General features: G+C 32.6%; 1 protein-coding gene across 4 annotated transcripts; it reads left to right on the forward strand.

Annotated features, from left to right (window-relative positions):
• The first annotated feature begins 6,365 nt into the window (after positions 1-6,365).
• On the forward strand, positions 6,366-11,228 carry LOC115724926 (probable WRKY transcription factor 20). 4 transcript variants are annotated; one of them, XM_030654298.2, is made up of 6 exons: positions 6,366-6,869; positions 8,454-8,618; positions 9,290-9,815; positions 9,929-10,082; positions 10,177-10,335; positions 10,488-11,228. In XM_030654298.2, the coding sequence occupies exons 1-6, from the start codon at positions 6,651-6,653 to the stop codon at positions 10,951-10,953; spliced, it is 1,689 nt and encodes a 562-aa protein (XP_030510158.1). In that variant the 5' UTR covers positions 6,366-6,650; the 3' UTR covers positions 10,954-11,228. The 4 variants fall into 4 exon arrangements, with proteins under 4 accessions (XP_030510158.1, XP_030510160.1, XP_030510161.1 ...); XM_030654300.2 differs by having other exon boundaries at positions 6,371-6,869; positions 9,986-10,082; XM_030654301.2 differs by lacking the exon at positions 6,366-6,869 and adding an exon at positions 7,095-8,265.
• The last annotated feature ends 8,907 nt before the right edge of the window (positions 11,229-20,135 follow it).

Here is a 20,135-nt window from a genome sequence, read left to right on the forward strand (position 1 = left end):
CCATCACTTTTTATTTATAGGCAACTACTAGGTTTAGGTTAGGAATTATTTGGCATTAAAATAATAAAAATATTAATTTGAAATCCCACATTAAGTGGCCGGCCATGGTGTTGTATTGGCCCTCACTTGATTTTGCAGTTTTATCAAATTTTATCTCTATTTTCTCAAAAACGCCAATCTTCCAATTCTAACCTTTTAAATGCCAAAACTAATTATTTAATAACTAAAATAGATTATTAAATAATATTGTCATTTAATTTAATTATTAATTAGACATATAAAGTCCATTAATAAATAAATAAACCTAGAAACTCTTTTCTTTACAATTTCACCCCTGCTTAGTGAAAATTCATAAAATTAGACATAGTCTAACTTTAGAATTATAATTGATCAATCACGAATCAATTAATGAGTCTTACAAGCAGAATATTATCAACTAGAATGGGGACCATGGATCTATATGCTGAGCTTCCAACAAGTGAACCAAATTTATCAAGTAAATTCCTACTTATTAATTCTTCGTTGAATCCACTCTTAGAACTTAGAATTGCACTCTCAGACTTATATAGAGCATATTGTATGTTCCACGATATCAATATGCTATCTCATTTAATGATTGTTATAATCTTATTGTGATTTAAAGATCCTCTATATAGATGATCTACATCGAGATGAGATTTCTTTACCGTTCTCACCCCTCAATGTATTTTGCCCCTTAAAACACTTAGCTACCTGTAAATGGTGTTTAGTGATCTAATAATTAGTCAGTTAAACAAGAGCTCATCCATTTACTTCTATTTGCTAAGCTCGAAGGGAATCATCACTTGACTTCTATACACCAGTAGAAGCTATAGATTCCATATTTATGTTCAGCACTCCCACTCAATCATACTATCATGTTCCCAAAATATACGTATCACCCTGACCCAAAAGTAGGCTTAACTAATAAATCAAAGAACATATCAGGATTTAGATTCTTTTAATCTTAAGATCAACTACTGATATTGACTTGGAAAGATATGTATAACGGTAAGTTTGTAATATCTTAACTTAGTTGCAATATCGGTCCAGTCCAATGTATACTCCATACATTCGAAACTAGTATACTTTACTAATGTCCTGAAAAGAACATAACACTTACTCCAAGTGTAAGTACACATCATCGCTGATTATCACATTAGTGTAAATCCAATAACACTGATGAAACAGGGACCAAATCTTTTGATTCATATGATCACAATCACATTCCACTGTCTTGACGATACTGTAATTGTGAATAAACATATGATCTGGATTTAACTGATTCTGTGTGTATGAATGTAATAAACATATTAAACATATTAAACCATTAGCATGTAGAATTCATGCAAACATCAATCACTTCAAATTTCTTATATTGATAACTAATCAGATTGTAAAGAGTTTTATTTAGGGCATAAAACCCAACAGTTACAGCAGAGTCAACTTGTGACATTCGACAAGGAACCCTATTAGCTGGTCTTCTTATGAAAACTTCTTTGATCATTTGGGATGAAGCCCCAATGGCAAATAAATTCGGCTTTGATGCTTTGGATAAGACATTACGAGATATTTTGAGAACAAGGTATGAAAATAACTCAAACAAACCTTTTGGAGGACTTACAGTGGTATGTGGTGGTGATTTTCGACAGATATTGCCAATTGTCCCAAAAGGTACAAGAGCTGATATTGTTGATGGTTCTCTTAACTCATCATATTTGTGGCCATATTTCAAAATATATCAACTCAACCAAAATATGAGGTTATATAATGGAAGTGTAAGTGGTGCTGAGGTTGCTAACATAGCTTCTTTTGACAAATGGATGTTGCAAATTGGAGATGGTTCGCTATATGATGACAAAGAAAAAAAATTGATCAAAATTCTTACAGATATATCTATAAAGCCATCTCGAGATCCAATCAAAGCCATAGTTGAAGCTATATACCAATCGCTTTTGCATAGATATAATGATCCCACGTATTTGAAAGAAAGAGCCATATTAACCCCAAAAAATGAAATGGTCCATGAACTAAAGGAGATGATTATGAATGAACTCCCAGGTGAAGGGAGATCCTATTTAAGTTCAGACAGTATATGCAAAGCAAGTGTCAACACAAATGATGAAGATCTTTTGTATCCGATGGAATTTTTGCACATTTTTAAATTTAATGCGTCTCGAATCATGACATCCGTCTTAAGGAAGGTGCTCCTGTAATGCTCCTTAAAACTTTAAACCAAATTGAAGGACTCTGCAATGGCACAAGATTGATTATCACTCGACTTGGGAAATGGTCAGTTAGAGCTGACATCATTTATGGAAAAAATATTGGTCAAAACGTAACAATTCCAAGAATTATCATGTCTCCAAATGAATCAAGATGGCCATTCAAGCTAAACAGACGATAACTTCCTTTGGCACCATGTTTTGCTATGACAATCAATAAAAGCCAAGGACAATCTCTTAAATATGTGGGCTTATATCTACCTAAGCAAGTATTCACCCATGGTCAACTATATGTAGCTGTGTCTCGAGTTACCACAAGGGAAGGATTGGCCATACTGAACCTTGATGATGAGGAGGAAGACCAATCCTTCATTAAAAATATTGTTTACAAAGAAATATTTCAAAATATTCAATCCTCAACCCACTGAATAAAGGTAAATTGCTTAAGTTATATATTTTATTATAATACATTACAAGTTTATCTTAGAAAAGAAATATTAAAATCGTTTTTAACTTATTTTAACAGAAAAATCAATGGATCAAGCACTCAAATTATTTTACAAATTCATATTTGGCTAGATTATTCACAAATCACAAGACATCGTTACCAATAAGGTAAAATATTATGGTCTTACAATTTATTTTTTAACAAAATAAAAACCCCATTGTCAAAATTATACATATTTTTATACAATTTCTAACTCTTTCTCATTTTTAATTTGGTAGCCTCAATTTGAATCATTCTACCTACCACACAAAGTAAGTTACAAGAAATAATAGCAACAAAATAAGGAGCAATATTATGAAATTCTAATATTATCAAATTTATCATATTTGTTTTGTTGTAAACTAAATTAATTTAATACTATTCCATGTTTTATTTCTTTCGTATATCACGTTTTATATTATTATTCAAGGAAGAGGTTTTAATGGTTACATCAAATATGTAACCACGGTGGTTACATTTATTTATAGTCATTGGATCATTGTTAAACAGTTGTGATTAATTTAAAAATTAAATAAAAATAATTAATAAATTATCTGTAACCTGATACTAACTTGATTTTATTTATTTCTGTTATCCCAAATTTTGCACTCTGACGTGGCATCACGAGAATGGTGACACGTGGAATCCACTTGGAGCATCTGCTCGGGAAGAATGGACCGAGCAGGATGCCTCGCTGGCACATCCAGAATAAGATATTCAGCGATCCATGCAGAGCACTCAACACTTAGCGAATTCAGCTTTCTCATCATGAGTCATCAGCTCAATCCCTATAACTCAGGGATCAACTTACGTGGATACGGCATACACACGATCCCACTATCAGTGTACTCAGCCTCAATCCCACGATCCTTGCATTCAGCATTGATCACACGATCTTTCTGTTTATGCGCATTGTAACGAGAGAGGAAACTCTTCCTCCTCAAGTTTCCCAGCCTTATAAATAGTGAGGTATGTTCACTGGGCAAGGGACCGAGAGATTGAAAGTCGATACGCAGCTAAGCTAAGACTATATTATTATCTAAGAATTATATATTTAGAGATACTGTTATAAGAGCTATAAAAAAAGGAATCTTCTTCCTTGTTCTTAAGTAAATACAAATAACGAGGATTAGGCTATTACTGAACTGCTCGGGGCTGAACCTCTATAAAATTCATGTGTCTTATTATTGCTTTATTATATATCTGATACTACATATCGTTTATTACTTATAAAATAGACTCGTTGTCGTTGGCTAAAAGCGAAGTTAACACAGTGTATTGATAAATCATGAGACTTAATCTTTAAAACATATAATCATGATTATTTTTCACTGTGCAGACAACACTATAATCATGGATAACTATACGTTTAGGATTTAATAGAATTTATACATTAAACATATAATCATGAAAGTAATCACGTGAACCATGCAACATAAAATGATTTCTGATCTTTTATTAATTAGTAAATATGATTATATTGAAATGAGTTTTATTTAGAGCATAAAATCCTAACAGTTCTCATCATGGATTATCTAACGAGACTATTCACTCAAGTTTCTAGTACAAATGGCTTCGGATTTCATTCTCTTTGTAGTCCTTAAAACTTATCAATCTCTGTTTCGCCGATGATCTGGTTATTTTTTGCAAAGGCAATGAAAGATCGGTTTAACTGGTCCAAGCTACTTTTAACAAATTCTATGAGTCCACAGGCTTGTCGGGCAACAAATTGAAATCTCTAGCATACTTTGGGGGGAATACTGAGAAGTGTAAAAAGAGCTTGTTGAATACTTTACATATGGAGGAAGGGTCTTTCCCTCTGAAATATCTTGGGGTTCATCTTCGCCCAACAAAATGGAGAACCTCAGACTGTGGAGCCATTCTAGACAACCTCCACAAAAGGCTCAATAATTGGGCTAGTAGGAATCTCTCTTTTACTATTAGAGCTCAGCTCATTAACTCTGTTTTGCTTGGAGTTAGAAACTTTTGGATGATTATTTTTATTTTACCGCAAAAAGTTGTTGCAGCTATTGATAATAGTTGTCGGGACTTCCTATGAGGTTCTAATGGAAACTGTAGCAAGCTTCATCTTGTGTCTTGGGATACTGTTTGTCTCCCGAAGAAATTTAGAGGGATTGGTTTTCGTAAAGGAAGAAAATAGAACCGTGCTTTTATGGTTCATTTGGACAATTTCGTGCAAGCAAGATAACTTTTGGGTTAAATGGATCGATTCCATATACCTCAAAGGCAAAGATTTTTGGACCATTCCGCAAAGGTGATGTTAGTTGGTATTTTATGAAATTCTTGTAGCTTAGAAGTGCTATTGACAAAGAGGGGCTGCTTAAAGCTGGCAAGTTTGGTAAATTCAAATCAAAAACCTTCTACTTATTTCTAATTGCTACTGATGAAGTGTCTTATGCTAATTCTATTTGGCACATATTGAGTGTTACGAAGCATCGTTTCATTGTTTGGCAAGCAACAAACACCCAACTACTTACTTGAGACCAAACCGGGCAGTTTTTAAAGATTCCATCTCTGCTCTGCCCTGTGTGTGAAGCTGAGGTAGAGATGCATCAACATATTTTTTTTGACTGCTGTTTTGTCAAGACAGTGATGAAGGAGATTTCTAAGTGGCTAGGGCCGATTTGTTGGTCTAGGAACCTGGAAGAGTGGAGAAATTGTTGCTCGAATAACAGTACTACTTTGAAGGAGGCCTCTTTGAATGCAATTTTCTTGGCTGCGATTTATGCAACCTGGTGCAATCATAACAACTCTATTTTCAACTTGGCATGTAGAACGGCTAGAGCCTTGAGTCTAGATATAAAGCTAGCTGTTAAAAAGCTAGAGTGATGTATTTGGCTGCTCATAGGATTAAGAAGGGTGATGAACATGTAATTGAGTTTTTTTCAGTCAGTTTGAGGATTGTTGTTTGCTGCTGCCGTGGTGGTGGTAGCTTGTGTTTTGTATTTTGCTAAGTTTTGTTTGAATAAAATGTTTTCCTCCAGTTAAAAAAAGAAAAGAAAAGATAGGCATGGTAACCTCACTTGCAAATTGCAATCATAATAATTAGTGGGCCTATCAAGAAAGACAAACCTAATAACAATTAAACAAAAAGAGAAACATGAAATGTTTTGTACAATGTTTCTTGCCCCACCTTTCTATATTGCGTCCAATATTTTTGAATTTATTACTTTGACATTTTGGTTACTTAATTGAGAGATGCCATCAATGACAATTTTAAAGTTAGGTTGTAATGAGTAACTTTATGAACACAAATGAGGGATTGAAGCTTCATTTCACCATAGCACTAAAAAATCATTAACACATTAATTACATATATATTTATTACATTTCCAAGTATTCAAATTTGGAAATAGACCGTTATAATCCTAGATTTTATTTGTTGGATTTTCGTAAATTCTTGAAGGAAAAAGAATAAGAGAAAACTTAGAAGTTTAAATTTTTAAAAAATGTTGTAATGTAATATAATAATTAAAAAAAGTGTTCTAATAAAATCCCTTGAAAAAAAAGGGAAAAAAGGGAGTTGTAATAAAATTTGTGTATTTTTTTTTTTAATTTTTTTTTTTTAATATTTTGAAAAACAAGTATTCTGCTTTCATGTTGGCCAAATTACTGTCGCTTTAACCACCAGAAACGTTTAAAATGACAGCCCAATGACACTTCTTTCTTCTCAGTTCTCAGATCTAACACTACAAGTCAACCTTTTTTCTCTATCTTTTCCTCCCTCATTTTTCTTTGTCTCCTTCTTTCTTTCATTCTTTCCTTCTTCCCAAACAATACTCACGTAGATATAGATATTACACACAGACCCTAAATGACCATTTTACCCCTTTCATCTACTTTCCCAAATAACCTTTGACGTTCTCTTACAGCTAACTACTTCTACCGACCCAGCTTCAATGGAAGCTGCCGCTGCTGACCTCCATCGCCGGAGCTCAGATGATGTGGATCTGGGGAGGAACGAGTTTCCCGACCCGCCCAGTGGTTGTGGTGGCGCCAAGTATAAGCTGTTGTCGCCCGCCAAGCTCCCGATCTCCAGGTCTGCTTGCCTTACTATTCCTCCAGGGCTTAGCCCCTCCTCGTTTCTGGAATCGCCGGTCTTGCTATCTAACATGAAGGTCAGGTTTGATTTTACCTATTCGGATTTTGTTTTTATCTTGTTTGGGTACTGAGAAAATAAATATTGAAAATTGATGAGGAAAAAAAGGGGGGGGGGGGGGGGATAGAAATGAGAGGTTTTGAATGTTAAGGCTGTGTTTGGTAGAACACGAATTAAAATGTGTTTTGATGCGAGTTATTCTGCTGATTCAACTTCAACTTTAGCTGAAAAAGGAAAAGTTTTTTTTTTTTTTTTTTTTTTTTTAAAAATAGTTTATTTTTATTCTATTGTACTTTCTCAGTGACCAAACGGGATGCATGTATGAACTTGTTTTGTGCCGTTTAACTTTGGTTTCTTTTTCTCTGACCCATGATATCGCCGCGTGGTATGCGTTTGTAGTAGTGGAGAATTTATATGTTGCTGAATGATGATGTGATTTTTTGATTATAAGTAACCTAAAGATGCTCTATTGTTTAAGCAAAGCTGGAAAATTCTGATTACTATTTTTGTTTCTTGTTGTCTATAAACATTAAACAATAGATGTATAATTCAACATCTTTCTTTGCTGCTTATACTGTGATATCTCTCACCAATTTAAGGTTTTTTTTTTGTTATTTTTAAATGTATGGTGGTTGCTTCTCATGCCTGGGACCCTAAGATTCTGATGCTTGATATTAGAGTATTGCTAGTATTGGGGTCTTTACTTTATGCTCGAATAGATTGTTCCATCGAATACCTTTGGAATGTGTCTCTTTCTGATAGTAATCTGAAGCCTTTATCTCTTTGTTTTGTATGCCAGTGTTGTTTTTTCACATAATGAATCTTCTGCTTCTATACTTATATTTATTTATTTGTTATTTTGGCCCTCTTGGTGCTTTGGCCTTTTTGTTTCTTTTGTTTAACCATGTCAGTGGACGTACGGGAAAACTTTTAATTTTATTTATTAAGTAGAATAAGGAATAAATGCATCAGCAGGGAGAATGCAACTTGTTAATGTCAAAGTGTGCCACTATCATTATGAAGAGGAGGGGTGGACATGGTGTGGTGGGTCATGACGCCCACATAAAAGGACATCATCTGTGATTGCAGATGATATCGTCATTGATTTCATCTGAATTCAAAATTTTTATTTGATCAACATCTATTGCTCTAGGTTATTTATAAAATCAATGTAAAGATTTTTGTTTTTCTTTCCCTTTGCATGGATGGGCTTTGTTTGAAGTATTGGATTTTGTTTCGTCTATTCCTGCTAAAGTTTTGTTGTTGTCCTAGAGGGTTAGCTAAGTTTTAAGTCTTGTTAAGCGACCCCAATCAGGAGGGTAGTATCAGAGTTTCCTGAGAGTGAGTAGATGTGAAGCAGTTTGCTAAAGTATAACTGGGAATTCAGAAACTTTGTGGAAAATATGATCATACAGGTCTATATTTTCTTTGCTCTTACCCTCAACGGAGCTGTTTTTTTTTTTTTTATTCTAGTTGTTTGCTGAAAATTTTATTTTCTAAGCTTGTAACCATTGATCGATCGGTGATGCTTTTTTTATTGAAAGAGATTGGTGATGCTTTTGAATATTCTGACTTTCTATTCCCTTGTGAATGTATTTTGCAGGCAGAACCTTCCCCAACTACTGGTACCTTTATGAAGCCTCAAATGGCGCAGGGCTCTGTTGGTTCTGCTGCATATTCAACCACTACGGTTTACTCTAATATCAATGTTTCTGATAACAAAAGTTCAAGTACCTTTGAGTTTAAACCTCATGCTCTGTCAAATATGGTAATTTTCTAATGAGATGCTGTTTGAATAGTTCTATAAAGAAACACATAATGTGCAAGATGTCTTAATTGGATCGTGTTCTTTGTTTTTGCATTGCATAAGCACAGTGAGTGTTATTTTTGTATGCAAATTTCTTTTAGAAATGCTACTTAATTGGTTTATTCTCTTTCTTATAATGAAACAGGTTAAGAAAATTCCGCGGGTACTCAATTGCCTACTTTCATATATGTATATAGAGAAAATTGAAAGGGTTCCTTTTATGATACAAAATAGAAAATTCCATAATTGTCTACTTTCATATATGTGAGAAAATTGAAAGGATTCCTTTTATGATACAAAATAGAGCCAAAGAATTGTATAAACGAGCACTCAACCATCTTAGGATTTAATCGTTTCCCCACCCTCTTCACAGTTACACACACACACACTCTGAATCTCAACCAATTAAGCTAGCCTCAGTTGATGTCTGCTGCTCATACATATCTATACAACATACATTATTTTTTTCACTGCAGAAATATGCTACTGGAAAAAAAAAAAGAAAAAGAAAACAAGATGATACTGAGGAGGCCTTCAGTTCATCGATTATGTTGTCTATTCGTTTCCAATATTTGTTTGAAAATTTTGAATGTGCCAACAGTGTTTTTGCCTAATGGTCTTTTTTATTGAAGGTTACTGCAGAAATAAATACCCAGAGAAATGCAGTGTCTCTGCAAGTCCAAAGTCAACCCCAATCATTTGGGACAGTATCTTTAGTTAAAAGTGAGGTGGCAGTCAATTCAAACGAGTTGGGCTTTTCATCAGCAGCGCGTGGTGTTGTTGCTTCTGCTGATGGTGATTCAGATGAATTAAACCAGAGGGGCAATTCTAGTTCTGGTGTCCAAACAGCACAATTTGATCACAAGGGAAATGGACCTTCAGTCATATCTTCTGAAGATGGGTATAACTGGCGTAAGTATGGACAAAAGCATGTCAAAGGAAGTGAATTTCCGCGTAGCTATTACAAATGTACCCATCCTAACTGTGAAGTGAAAAAACTATTTGAGCGTGCCCATGATGGACAGATAACAGAGATTGTTTACAAGGGCACACATGATCATCCTAAACCTCAACCCAGTAGGCGATACAACACTGGTAGTATTATGTCTAACCAGGAAGAAAGATCTGACAAGTTTTCATCTATAATTGGTCGTGATGGTAGGTGGATTTTTTTCTTCTGAGTTATATTGTTTCACTCTTCTCGCACTCTCCATCATAATTTCTTTTTTCATAAATAGTATAAATTGCGTACGTTCTTTTGTCTGATGCAGACAAGTCTAGCATATATGGACAGGGGTCTAATACTAATGAGCCAAATGGTACTCCAGATCAATCTCCTATTGCAACAATTGATGACATTGTAGAAGCTACAGGAAATAGGATCAGTGATGATGCAGATGATGATGATCCATTCTCAAAGCGGAGGTATATGATCATCTAAGGAAGTGCCATGTTTTTTAGTGAGCTATGAGCTGTAGATTTGGTCTAATAAATAACCTATAAAATGTTGCCTAAATAGGAAAATGGAAATCGGATGCATTGATGTCACTCCAGTGGTTAAGCCTATCAGGGAACCACGTGTTGTTGTTCAAACTCTGAGTGAGGTGGATATACTGGATGATGGATACCGCTGGCGGAAATATGGCCAGAAAGTAGTGAGAGGAAATCCTAATCCAAGGTATGTTATGTTTTCACATTAATGTTTATGGAGAGGATATAGATAGGAAGTCGACATAGTTGTATCCTTAAAAGAGCAGCCAATAGACTGCTCCCCTATTTAGCTATGTCCTGTTGTCAAATGTATCCTAATCATGCTTGCCTGTTGTGTAGGAGTTATTACAAATGCACAAATGCTGGATGCCCTGTTAGAAAACATGTGGAGAGAGCTTCTCATGATCCTAAAGCAGTTATAACAACATATGAAGGAAAACATAACCACGATGTCCCTGCTGCGAGAAATAGCAGCCATGAATTGGTAGGATCAATGGCTGCAAGCATCCCAGCAAGGATTAGACCGGAGGAAACTGATACCATTAGCCTTGATCTAGGGGTTGGAATTAGTTCTGCTACTGATAATAGGTCCAACGAGCAACATCCTACTGCGCAATCTGAACAAATGGAAAGCCGAAGTCACAACTCCAATGTCAATGTAGCTCAAGGAGGTACGACATTCTACGGTATCCTAGGTAATGGCTTGAACCAATTTGGATCTAGAGAAAATATTGAAATATCAACTTTGAACCATTCATCATATCCATATCCACAAAACATGGGTAGAATCTTAACAGGTCCTTAAAATTGCTTCAACTGTATGAAGTGAATAAATATGTTCTGTTTCATTTCTTTTCTTTCCTCTCAAAGTTCAATCTTTGTTTTCTAGTTCTTAATTCCTAAAAGTGATGTATGAAGTGCCTTGAGTTGAACTATTGTTTGTGTAACATTAGCTTCTTTGGGATACATTGTACAAAGATGAATTAGTACTGATATATTATATTCTGACAAGAGTTGATAATGTAAACTCGAGTGCTTGTAATGTACGCTATTTATATCTTACAACAAATTTCAAGTGTACGGTAGTCCGCATTTTTTTATTTATTTACCGGAGATTCATGTCTGCAAGCAAGTCGCGTAGTGTTGTTTCCTTTTGATTGATTTTATAAAAGAAAGGTAGTATCAAATATTAAATTAAATTAAAAATATCTTCCAGCAAAATTTCATGATGTAAAGGATAGAATTGTTTGTGTATATGATGTATTCCTTATAGAATTTATTTATTTGATTATTTTTTGAGAGTAAATAAGGATTTGTTAAAGTAAGTAATGTTAAAACTTTTTATTTGAGTTTATATTTACTTTTATTGATTTTAATACAAGGTAATTTACATAAATACTAATTTTTTTAAAAAAATTACATAAATACTACCACACAACATAAAGAAGGGCTAAGATGTAAAATGGTCTTAAATCTAACAATTAAGTTAATAAATGTTATTTTTTATAAAAAATTAACAAAATATCAATTCAGTTAAAAATTTGACGATGAAATTACAATTATAACCTTGAATAATTGACCCTAGCTTTCTACTCTCGTGTCTAGACCATCTCGTTTCCTTTTTCTCTCTCGACACAGTATATCATGAAGGAAAGGAAATAATAAAGTGCATTAGTTTAGTTTTTTTGGTATATTTATATTTTTTTAAGGTATATTATTTTTACGTGATATGAAATACTTGAATGAAAGAAAGAACATAAAAACTACGAATGGAATATTAGTTGGTATAGAGTAATTTGCAGTATAATCTCTTTAAGTGGTCAGGTTTTTGCAATTAACCCTCAATTCTAAAATTTTGGTGGTAAAACCCCCTAAACTCGTGTTCTGTTAGCAATTTAACATTTCCATCTATTTTTAGTTGTTAACTGCCATGGTGGAATGTCTACGTAGACACAGTGTACACATGGCACAATTTTATTGGTCCACGTAAATAAATATTTTAAAAAATTAAATATTTTAAAAGTAAAAAATAATAAAATAAAAAATATTTTTCTTTAAAAATTAAAAAAATAATTTAAAAATAAAAAAAATAAAAAAAAACCCTAATTCTCTAATTCCCACGCCCTCTTCCTTCTTCTTCTTCTTCTTCTTCTGCCCACCACCATCACCACCACTGCCCACCATCACCACCACTGTAGGGGTCAAAATCCACAAACTAATATTTACCCTTGTAACAGGCAGTCCTCCCTACTTCCACTTACAACATTACAAAAAGAAACAGACAAAATCTAATATCTTCCACTTACAGCAGTCCTCCCTCACGATATATTAATTTTTCATTATCGTATTTCTGCTTATGATTGTAGTATATAGTTTTTGTATGCTATTATATATCTTGGGGAAAAAATCTCATTTAATAGTGTTGACTTCGCTTTTAGCCAACGACAATGAGTCTTTTTGATAAGCGATAAACGATATGTCGTAATAATAATATGTAGTAACGCAATAATAATAATAAGACAGAAATTTTATAGAGGTTCAGCCCCGAGCAGTTCGGTAATAGCCTAATCCTCGTTGATTGTATTGACTTAAGAATAAGGAAGAAAATTCCTTTTCTTATAGCTCTTACAATAATACACTGAATATATAATTCTTAGATAGCCTTAGCTTATAGCGTTTCGGCGTATAATATCTATTTTACAGTTTTTCCATCGATCCCTTGCCCAGTGAACATTCCTCACTATTTATAGGGCAGGAAACTTGAGGAGGAAGAGTTTCCTCTCTCGTTACAATGCGCATAAACAGAAAGATCGTGGGATCAATGCTGAATGCTAGGATCGTGGGATTGAGGCTGAATACACTGATAGTGGGATCGTGTGTATGCCACATCCACGCAAGTTGATCCCTGAGTTATAGGGATTGAGTTGGTGACTCACGATGCGCTTGGTTGAATTCGCTAAGTGTTGCTCATTCTGCACGGCTCGTTGAGTATTCCATTATGGACATGCCAGCGAGGCATCCTGCTCGGCATGTTGATCCGACCAGGTGCTCTAAGTAGATGCCACGTGTCACCATTCTTGTGATGCCGCGTCAGAGTGCCAATTTTGGGATAACAAATAGTATATTAGTTTGAGTTTGTGTTATATTCATATTGGTCTTAGGTATATCGTTTGTATGTAATATTGTATATCGTGAAGGAAAGAAAGCAAAAAAAATTGAATATTAGTTTAAATTTGATGTATATATAATTTTCACTACATTATATATGTATTAGAAATTTGTACACCAAAAATACAATTTACACACTTTATTACTAATAAACCTACACACGGTTAAAGCAACTTTTTTACCTTTTCTCTATATTTTATTACACATATACCACATGCACATCAAATCCATGCATCAGACACGTGCGACCTCCCTATCAACCATCAATCAACTCTCAATCACTTCCCTCTCTTTTTTTCTTTTGTTTTCCTTTGATTTTTTATTTCTTTTCAGTTTTTTTTTGAAATAACAAGTAACCTCCATTGTTGAACCTTAACTCCCCACGATTCCTCAACCATTTTTTCCCTCTCATTTTTGTTCTTCAAAATTTTTTCAACTCCCACTAAACCAATCCCATAACCGTTTTCCCTCTTTCTTTTTGTTTCCCAATCTTTATTTATAATGGTTGTGACTCGTTCTTCCTCATCTCCTTTCCCTGCTCAAAAAAAAAAAAAAATTCCAAAATGGGTTTGAAATCACTAGCTAATAAAACTAAGGGAAAACGTCCTATTATTGAGGAGGAAGACTCTGATTTTTCTCCACCATTAACAAAGCGTGGGAGAGCTCATCCTAAGAAGAAAACAAAGGTCGGTGTGCAAGAAAAAATGGTTGAAGATGTTTCTGGGAAAAACGTTAATGTTGGTGCTGATGTTCGAACTGAGGTTTGTTTTCGGTTTCATTTTTGTTTCCGCCCATTTTGAACATTTTCTTGTATTTCCATTTCATCGTTTTGGTGTCTTTTGTTTTGCGAAATTTTAGGGTTTTCATTTTAAAATTTTGTTGGGTTTTCTTCGGACTTTTAGGGCTTTAGTTTTGTTTGATCAATTTTATTTTGTTCTTTTGTGGGTTTGGCATTTTAGTTTGTTTCTTATTACTTTCATTTCATGTTTGTTGTGTTTTATATTCTGCTTGTGTTTCTAGTTTTTTTTTTAGATATTTTGAAACATCTGTTTTCGTTTTAGTGTCTCTAATCAGTGGGTTTTAGTTTTCTTTTAGTTTTTTAATAGTTTAATCTGTTTATGTGTGATGTGTTTTGGGAATATTATTAGGTATAGTTGTTTGCAGTTCTTTTTTAGGTAACAATTCGATTTTAGATGTTTGTACTTTATATTCGTAGAGTTGTTTCTGTTTGTGAGTTTATTTTTAGTTTTGTTATAGTTTTATTATAGTTTGTATACTTGTTTATTTGCAATTTATATTTATTGTTGCCATATTTGTTAATTTGTAGGTCTGGGATTACAAATTTAGTCCCTCTGATTATTACAGATCCAAGTGTGTTTGCACTAGCAATTTTTCTGTGATTAGTAGTTCGTCATAATATGTGATTTCTGGTTCCCTATTTTTGTTGTTTTCCAGTTGCTCAACCATTTCCTCTGCCACAAGTTTTGCATAGTCCATGAAGTCAAAAATTTCTCCCCCATCTTCTGGTTCTGTAGCTTCAATTGTATGTTGTTGATTTATTGAGTCTTCTGTTGTTACTGCGTTGTATTGGATCGGTTCAAATGCGCTTGTATGTGCAATTAATGCATTACTATTTTTCAAGAATGATGGATTGATGGTTGTTGTTGGGTTGTTGATCACATTCATACACAATGGGTATGTTGTGAAGTCGGGGTCCTTCAGTTTTAGTTGTATGTAGAAATGCAGGCTTTGATCATCCTTTATCCTCAATGGTTGGTATCCTTCTTTGACTTGATATTTCAGTTACAAAACAGTGTTTTCTTGGTTGCATTCCAGTACCTCTTTCAGCTTCCATTGTAATTCTTCATAGTTACATTTGACTGAAATGTAATGTCCACTAGCTTCATAATTTTCATAATTCATTCGATCATCAAATTGTCCATTGCAGAAGACTAGGAATGGAATGTCTTTTTTTTCCTGTGATTTTAAAATTGTTATTAGTGCAAGGCAACGATATTGAAACTGATTTAATTCTGTTATGAAATAGAGTAGAAACTTACTTCTATTTCCTTCCCTTTGTTTAAGTCTTGTATTTCTTGTCCTGATTCCTGATTTTGCCATTTTTATTTATTTTATTGTTGTTAATAAACTATTAGAAAACTAAAATAAAACTATTAAGAAATGTTTAAAATTATTTCAGAAACTAACCATTCCTCAAAGTGTTTTCTCCTTTTCTTATTTCCAAAATAAATTCCTGCAAAAAAATAGAATTAAACTATTATAAAATGATGATGCAACTTTAAGTCAACTTGAAAAACCATAACACTTAACTCAATTTAACATAGTTGTGCTCATTGTGCTTTTTCATCAGTTTTATTTGAATCAGATCAACTTTCAACAATTATAAAACATATTTGCCACTATTTACATAAATCGTACCTTGTATATCTGCTATTTTTTGGTACCCCTCAAGTGACACTCTTTCATAATTTGTAAACCATTTTAAAATGATATTGCAACTGTAAGGCAACGCAAAAAGTTAAAAACAGGCTTATACGTAACATGTCATTCCTTAATTAGAATCAAATCTTGTTTATTGTTTTTAAGAATCTGAATTGCCTGTTGTAAACTAGGGAATCAACCAGAATGCAACTGCATATGACATAGATTTATTTTTGAAAAAAATTTCATATCATACCTTGTTTTGGATTCGAGGGGGAGCCCCAGATCTGTTTAATACAAATCTACATTGCTTGAATCTGGATTTTCGATTTTGGAGTGAGTTATTTTGAACGATTAAAACCGAAATCAAATGTTTAATATCAGTTTCTTCACAGTTTTTTTCTGATTTTTTTTCGTAATTTTCTGTTTAGATCATTGCAGTTCTTCTTTTCCAATCAATTTTTGCCGAAATTTATGGTTGTATTACCCTTGTTTTGGTTTCATTCTGGTTGCGTTGCAGATTTGATCGATGGAGGTATCTTCATCTTCTCCGTTCATTACGTGCGGCTTAAGGTATAGACCAGGTGGTATTTTTGTAATTTTTTCATAATGGGCTGTATAAATGTTGAATGGGCCGGCCCATAGTAATTTTGTAAGATTTTTTCCTTTTTGGAATTTTCTTGTTTTTTCCCTATATATTATGCATTACATTATATCATTAAAAAAATAAATAAAAGACAAACAAAAAAGAAACTTATAAAAAATTTAAGCTCGTGGTATATTAATTCTACACTACGAGATATCTATTTAATTTAGAAATATATCATTTTTATGTGCTGATGTATATCAAACAAGAAAAATGAAGAAAAAAATTAAAAAATAGTGGTTCTTTGAATAAATACATATCTTAATATGACGAATGAAATAAAGAAATAAAGAAAAAACTAAAGATTGGTATTCTTTGATTAAAAATACATGTATGCTATACAACAAAATTGATATACAATCCAAGTTTTTTATTTTATTTTCTAAATGATATACCATAGTATAGAAAATATATATACCATAATACAAAATATTATGAGCAGAACTTTGTCGCTTTCGATTGTAATTTGGAGATGTGAGAAAACTAAAAGAAGAAGAAAATGAGCAGAACTTTGTCGCTTTCGATTATGAGGAATTATTATGAGAAAATGATTGGATCCAACAAATGAATCGAATAAATGGATGAGAGAAAAATATTTCATCACCTTTTGGGAGAAAATCACAATAATTTACCAAAAAAATTTGAAGAAATCCAAACTAACCGGAAAAAATAAAGAGAGGGAGGCTTCGTCGAGCAGAGCTTCTGTTTCTATTTGGAGAATGAATATAATGTTAATAATACCCTTATATAACTAAGGGTATTTTAGGTACTAAAAAATAATAAAGGCCATTTGCTATATTATTTTTAAAAAGGGACATTAAGCTTCAATAAAAAAGGATAAAATGTCATTTACTACTATTTCTAGAAATTAGTTTTAATAAAATTAATAATTAAAATGGGTACATAGTAAAGAAATTTTTGTACCAGTGGCAGTAACTAGGGGTGTTCATCAAACCGCTCAAACCGCTCGCACCACACCGCACCGTAAAAAAAAAAATGCGGTTTAAAATTTTTTGCGGTGCGGTCATGGTTTGAAATTTTCCTAAACTGCGCGGTGCGGTGCGATTTGCGATTTTGAATTATTAATATGCGGTTCAAACCGCACTGCACCACACATTATAAAAATACTAACTTTTATATATATTTAGTCCAATATGTGAATGTCCAACCTAAAACCCACTAATTATTGTATTGTTGAAACTTAATTTTTTTTTCATATTTATTGTCAAGTCTTATGGTATTTTTGACAAGTGTTGCTCAAGCTTTGTTGTATTTTTGATAGTTTGATTATTTGGTAATAGTCCAAACCGTAGAAACCACAAAAACCACACCGCACCACACCATTTTTTGCGGTGCGATTTTTGTGGTTTTTTAGTTTCGCTGTGCGGGTGCAGTTTGGGAAATCGAAAAAATTGCATGTGCGGGTTGGTTTCAAAAAATAGTCAAAAACCGCATCACCCGCACAGCGAACACCCCTAGCAGTAACTTAAAATCTAATAAACAACATGTAAGGGAATCGAAAGCAGCGCACAAACAAGAGATTTGGGGGTTCTCGCAATTTGAGAGATTTCTAGATTTTGAGGAATTGAAGTGGCAAAGAGGCAGTTAGTGGCATTTGTTTGGTTGACTGGGGTCGAGAATGGGCCATTCATGGCCGCCGTACACGAAATGGTGGGTTGAATTGATGAAAATCATATGCATCAATGTAGCTAAAGTTTGTCTTCTTTGCGAGCATTTCAACTATTGTACTACATAAGGAATTCTGCATCTAGAATTAGGATTTCCAAGTAAGTTTTCAGTGACCAATTTTCTCAATTAAGTAATAGATATGATTATTTTTTGAATTCCTTTCATTATTTTTCTCAAGGGTCAGGAATTTCGTTTTGGTCTCTTCTCTAACTTCTTTTTTATATATAAAATTTATTTAAATGTGTATTGATGTTGTTTTCTAATTCTAATTTTCAAAGTTTTGTTGATTGATATTGTTATTGTGTTTTTATTATTGAACAAAGTTATTGGTTATTAAATATTTTTGATATTGGATAGTTATGATTTTTTGCGGGAGGTTTAAGATTTATATTGGGATTGATGATTCTTTTCCCCTCCTTTTTGCTACCACATTTTATTAGTATGGTTTCGAGTAGGAATCATTATCCATATTTGATTAAATAGAATATAAGCTCTCCACGATCTTAATAGGGGTTATTTGGAGGTTTTTGTACACTAAAACTTGTAGTGGTCACCTTCTAATTAACAGTTATTCATGTACTCCAGTCTACCCTTTTCTCTTTCTTTCTTATATAAATAGGAGATGGAGTTATTCTGGCATTCTTTTATTTTGTTCTCTCTTTAATAAGATTAGAGTTAAGTTCTCTTTAGTTTTTTTGCCATTTTTTTTATCAATGAATTTGTGTAGGTTTGTTCTGTTCTAATCAATGTCAAAATATATGGAAAAAAACTTTAAAGTTTTATATGGTGTTGTTTTCTTATAAGATCTACCATCAAGTTTTTTCTTTTGCATTTTAAATTTTGTATATTCTGTTTTTATTTTTATTATTTTTCTTGTATAATCTTGTTTTGATAGTCGTAAGAGGAAAGAGTACGAAGCAAACTATAAAGTTTTCTTCAAAGAATTTGTTGTCCAAAAATTTCTTGTTTCTATAATGTTGAATTGTTATAATGGGATATATTGTAATCTTTTTGTTATTGGTTTGTTCTATATTTGCGCCATTTTTATGGCTTTGGCGCCTTACAAGGCTATAGCGCCTATTATATGGCTGGCCCCTAATTATTTAGGGTAGTTTGTTTAAAATTTTACGGCTTCTTGTATTGAAAATATAACAAAATGTTGGCACAATAAAATTACAAAATAAACAAGTTATGCACTAGACAAATTTTAAATTAAGGTATGATGTAAAGAAATTTTAAAGTGATATTTTAAAAATATTTTCAAGTGAAATAAGGTTTAAGGAGGATTAAGTTTAAACGATAATAGTTTTTAGCTGTGGTTGGTTCATATTTTTAGGAATTATTAGCAAAAAGGGAAAGTGGTGGAATTTAGTATTCAGATTCTAATATTATTATTTAAAATTAATCAAGTAATTTGAAGAATAATAAATACAAAGATATTGTAATAAAAGGAGGTGGGAATACTAATTGTCAAATGCGAATTTATTGTGTTCAGATATATTTGGAAAGTCAAATTTTATGGAATTTGATTTGTAATCTATGTCGTATAAGAAGGTATCATTATAAATGTTTTATGGTGATACAATTTTTGGAAGTTTTACAACTTGTCTTTTGGAAATTAAAATAGGAATAATTATGTCATAATAACTGAATTGAATTATTTTAAGTAATTTCAATTCAATATAGATTGATTTGATTATAATAAAGTTTTACCATAAATAAATATGTATAAAAATTATTTTTTTGGGATAAATACAATAAAGAAAATTGTAATATTTTGGAAATGCGGACATTAATAATGAATTAATATGGTTGATTTTGTTTATTTTGGGAAGGATTATGGAATTAATGGGTCATTAAGGCTTAATAATCAATGTTATTTTGTTTCATTGTATTGAATTACACTAATCATTGATAATCAAGGTTATTGAATACATTATTCGTTGCTTACTTTATTATTGCGATAATTTTCAAAGTAAACTTTTGATATCCTATGGATGAGAGTATTGCAGGTTTTTGTTATTACTAAATTACATATCAAA

This window comes from Cannabis sativa, chromosome 6 (assembly GCF_029168945.1).
Source record: "Cannabis sativa cultivar Pink pepper isolate KNU-18-1 chromosome 6, ASM2916894v1, whole genome shotgun sequence".
NCBI lineage: Eukaryota > Viridiplantae > Streptophyta > Magnoliopsida > Rosales > Cannabaceae > Cannabis > Cannabis sativa.

Coding starts and splice junctions, on each gene's coding strand:
- LOC115724926 (XM_030654298.2), top strand. CDS start 6,651: ATGGAAGCTGCCGCTGCTGACCTCCATCGCCGGAGCTCAGATGATGTG. Junction 6,870..8,453: donor TCTTGCTATCTAACATGAAG/GTCAGGTTTGAT, acceptor TGTATTTTGCAG/GCAGAACCTTCCCCAACTAC. Junction 10,083..10,176: donor GATCCATTCTCAAAGCGGAG/GTATATGATCAT, acceptor TTGCCTAAATAG/GAAAATGGAAATCGGATGCA.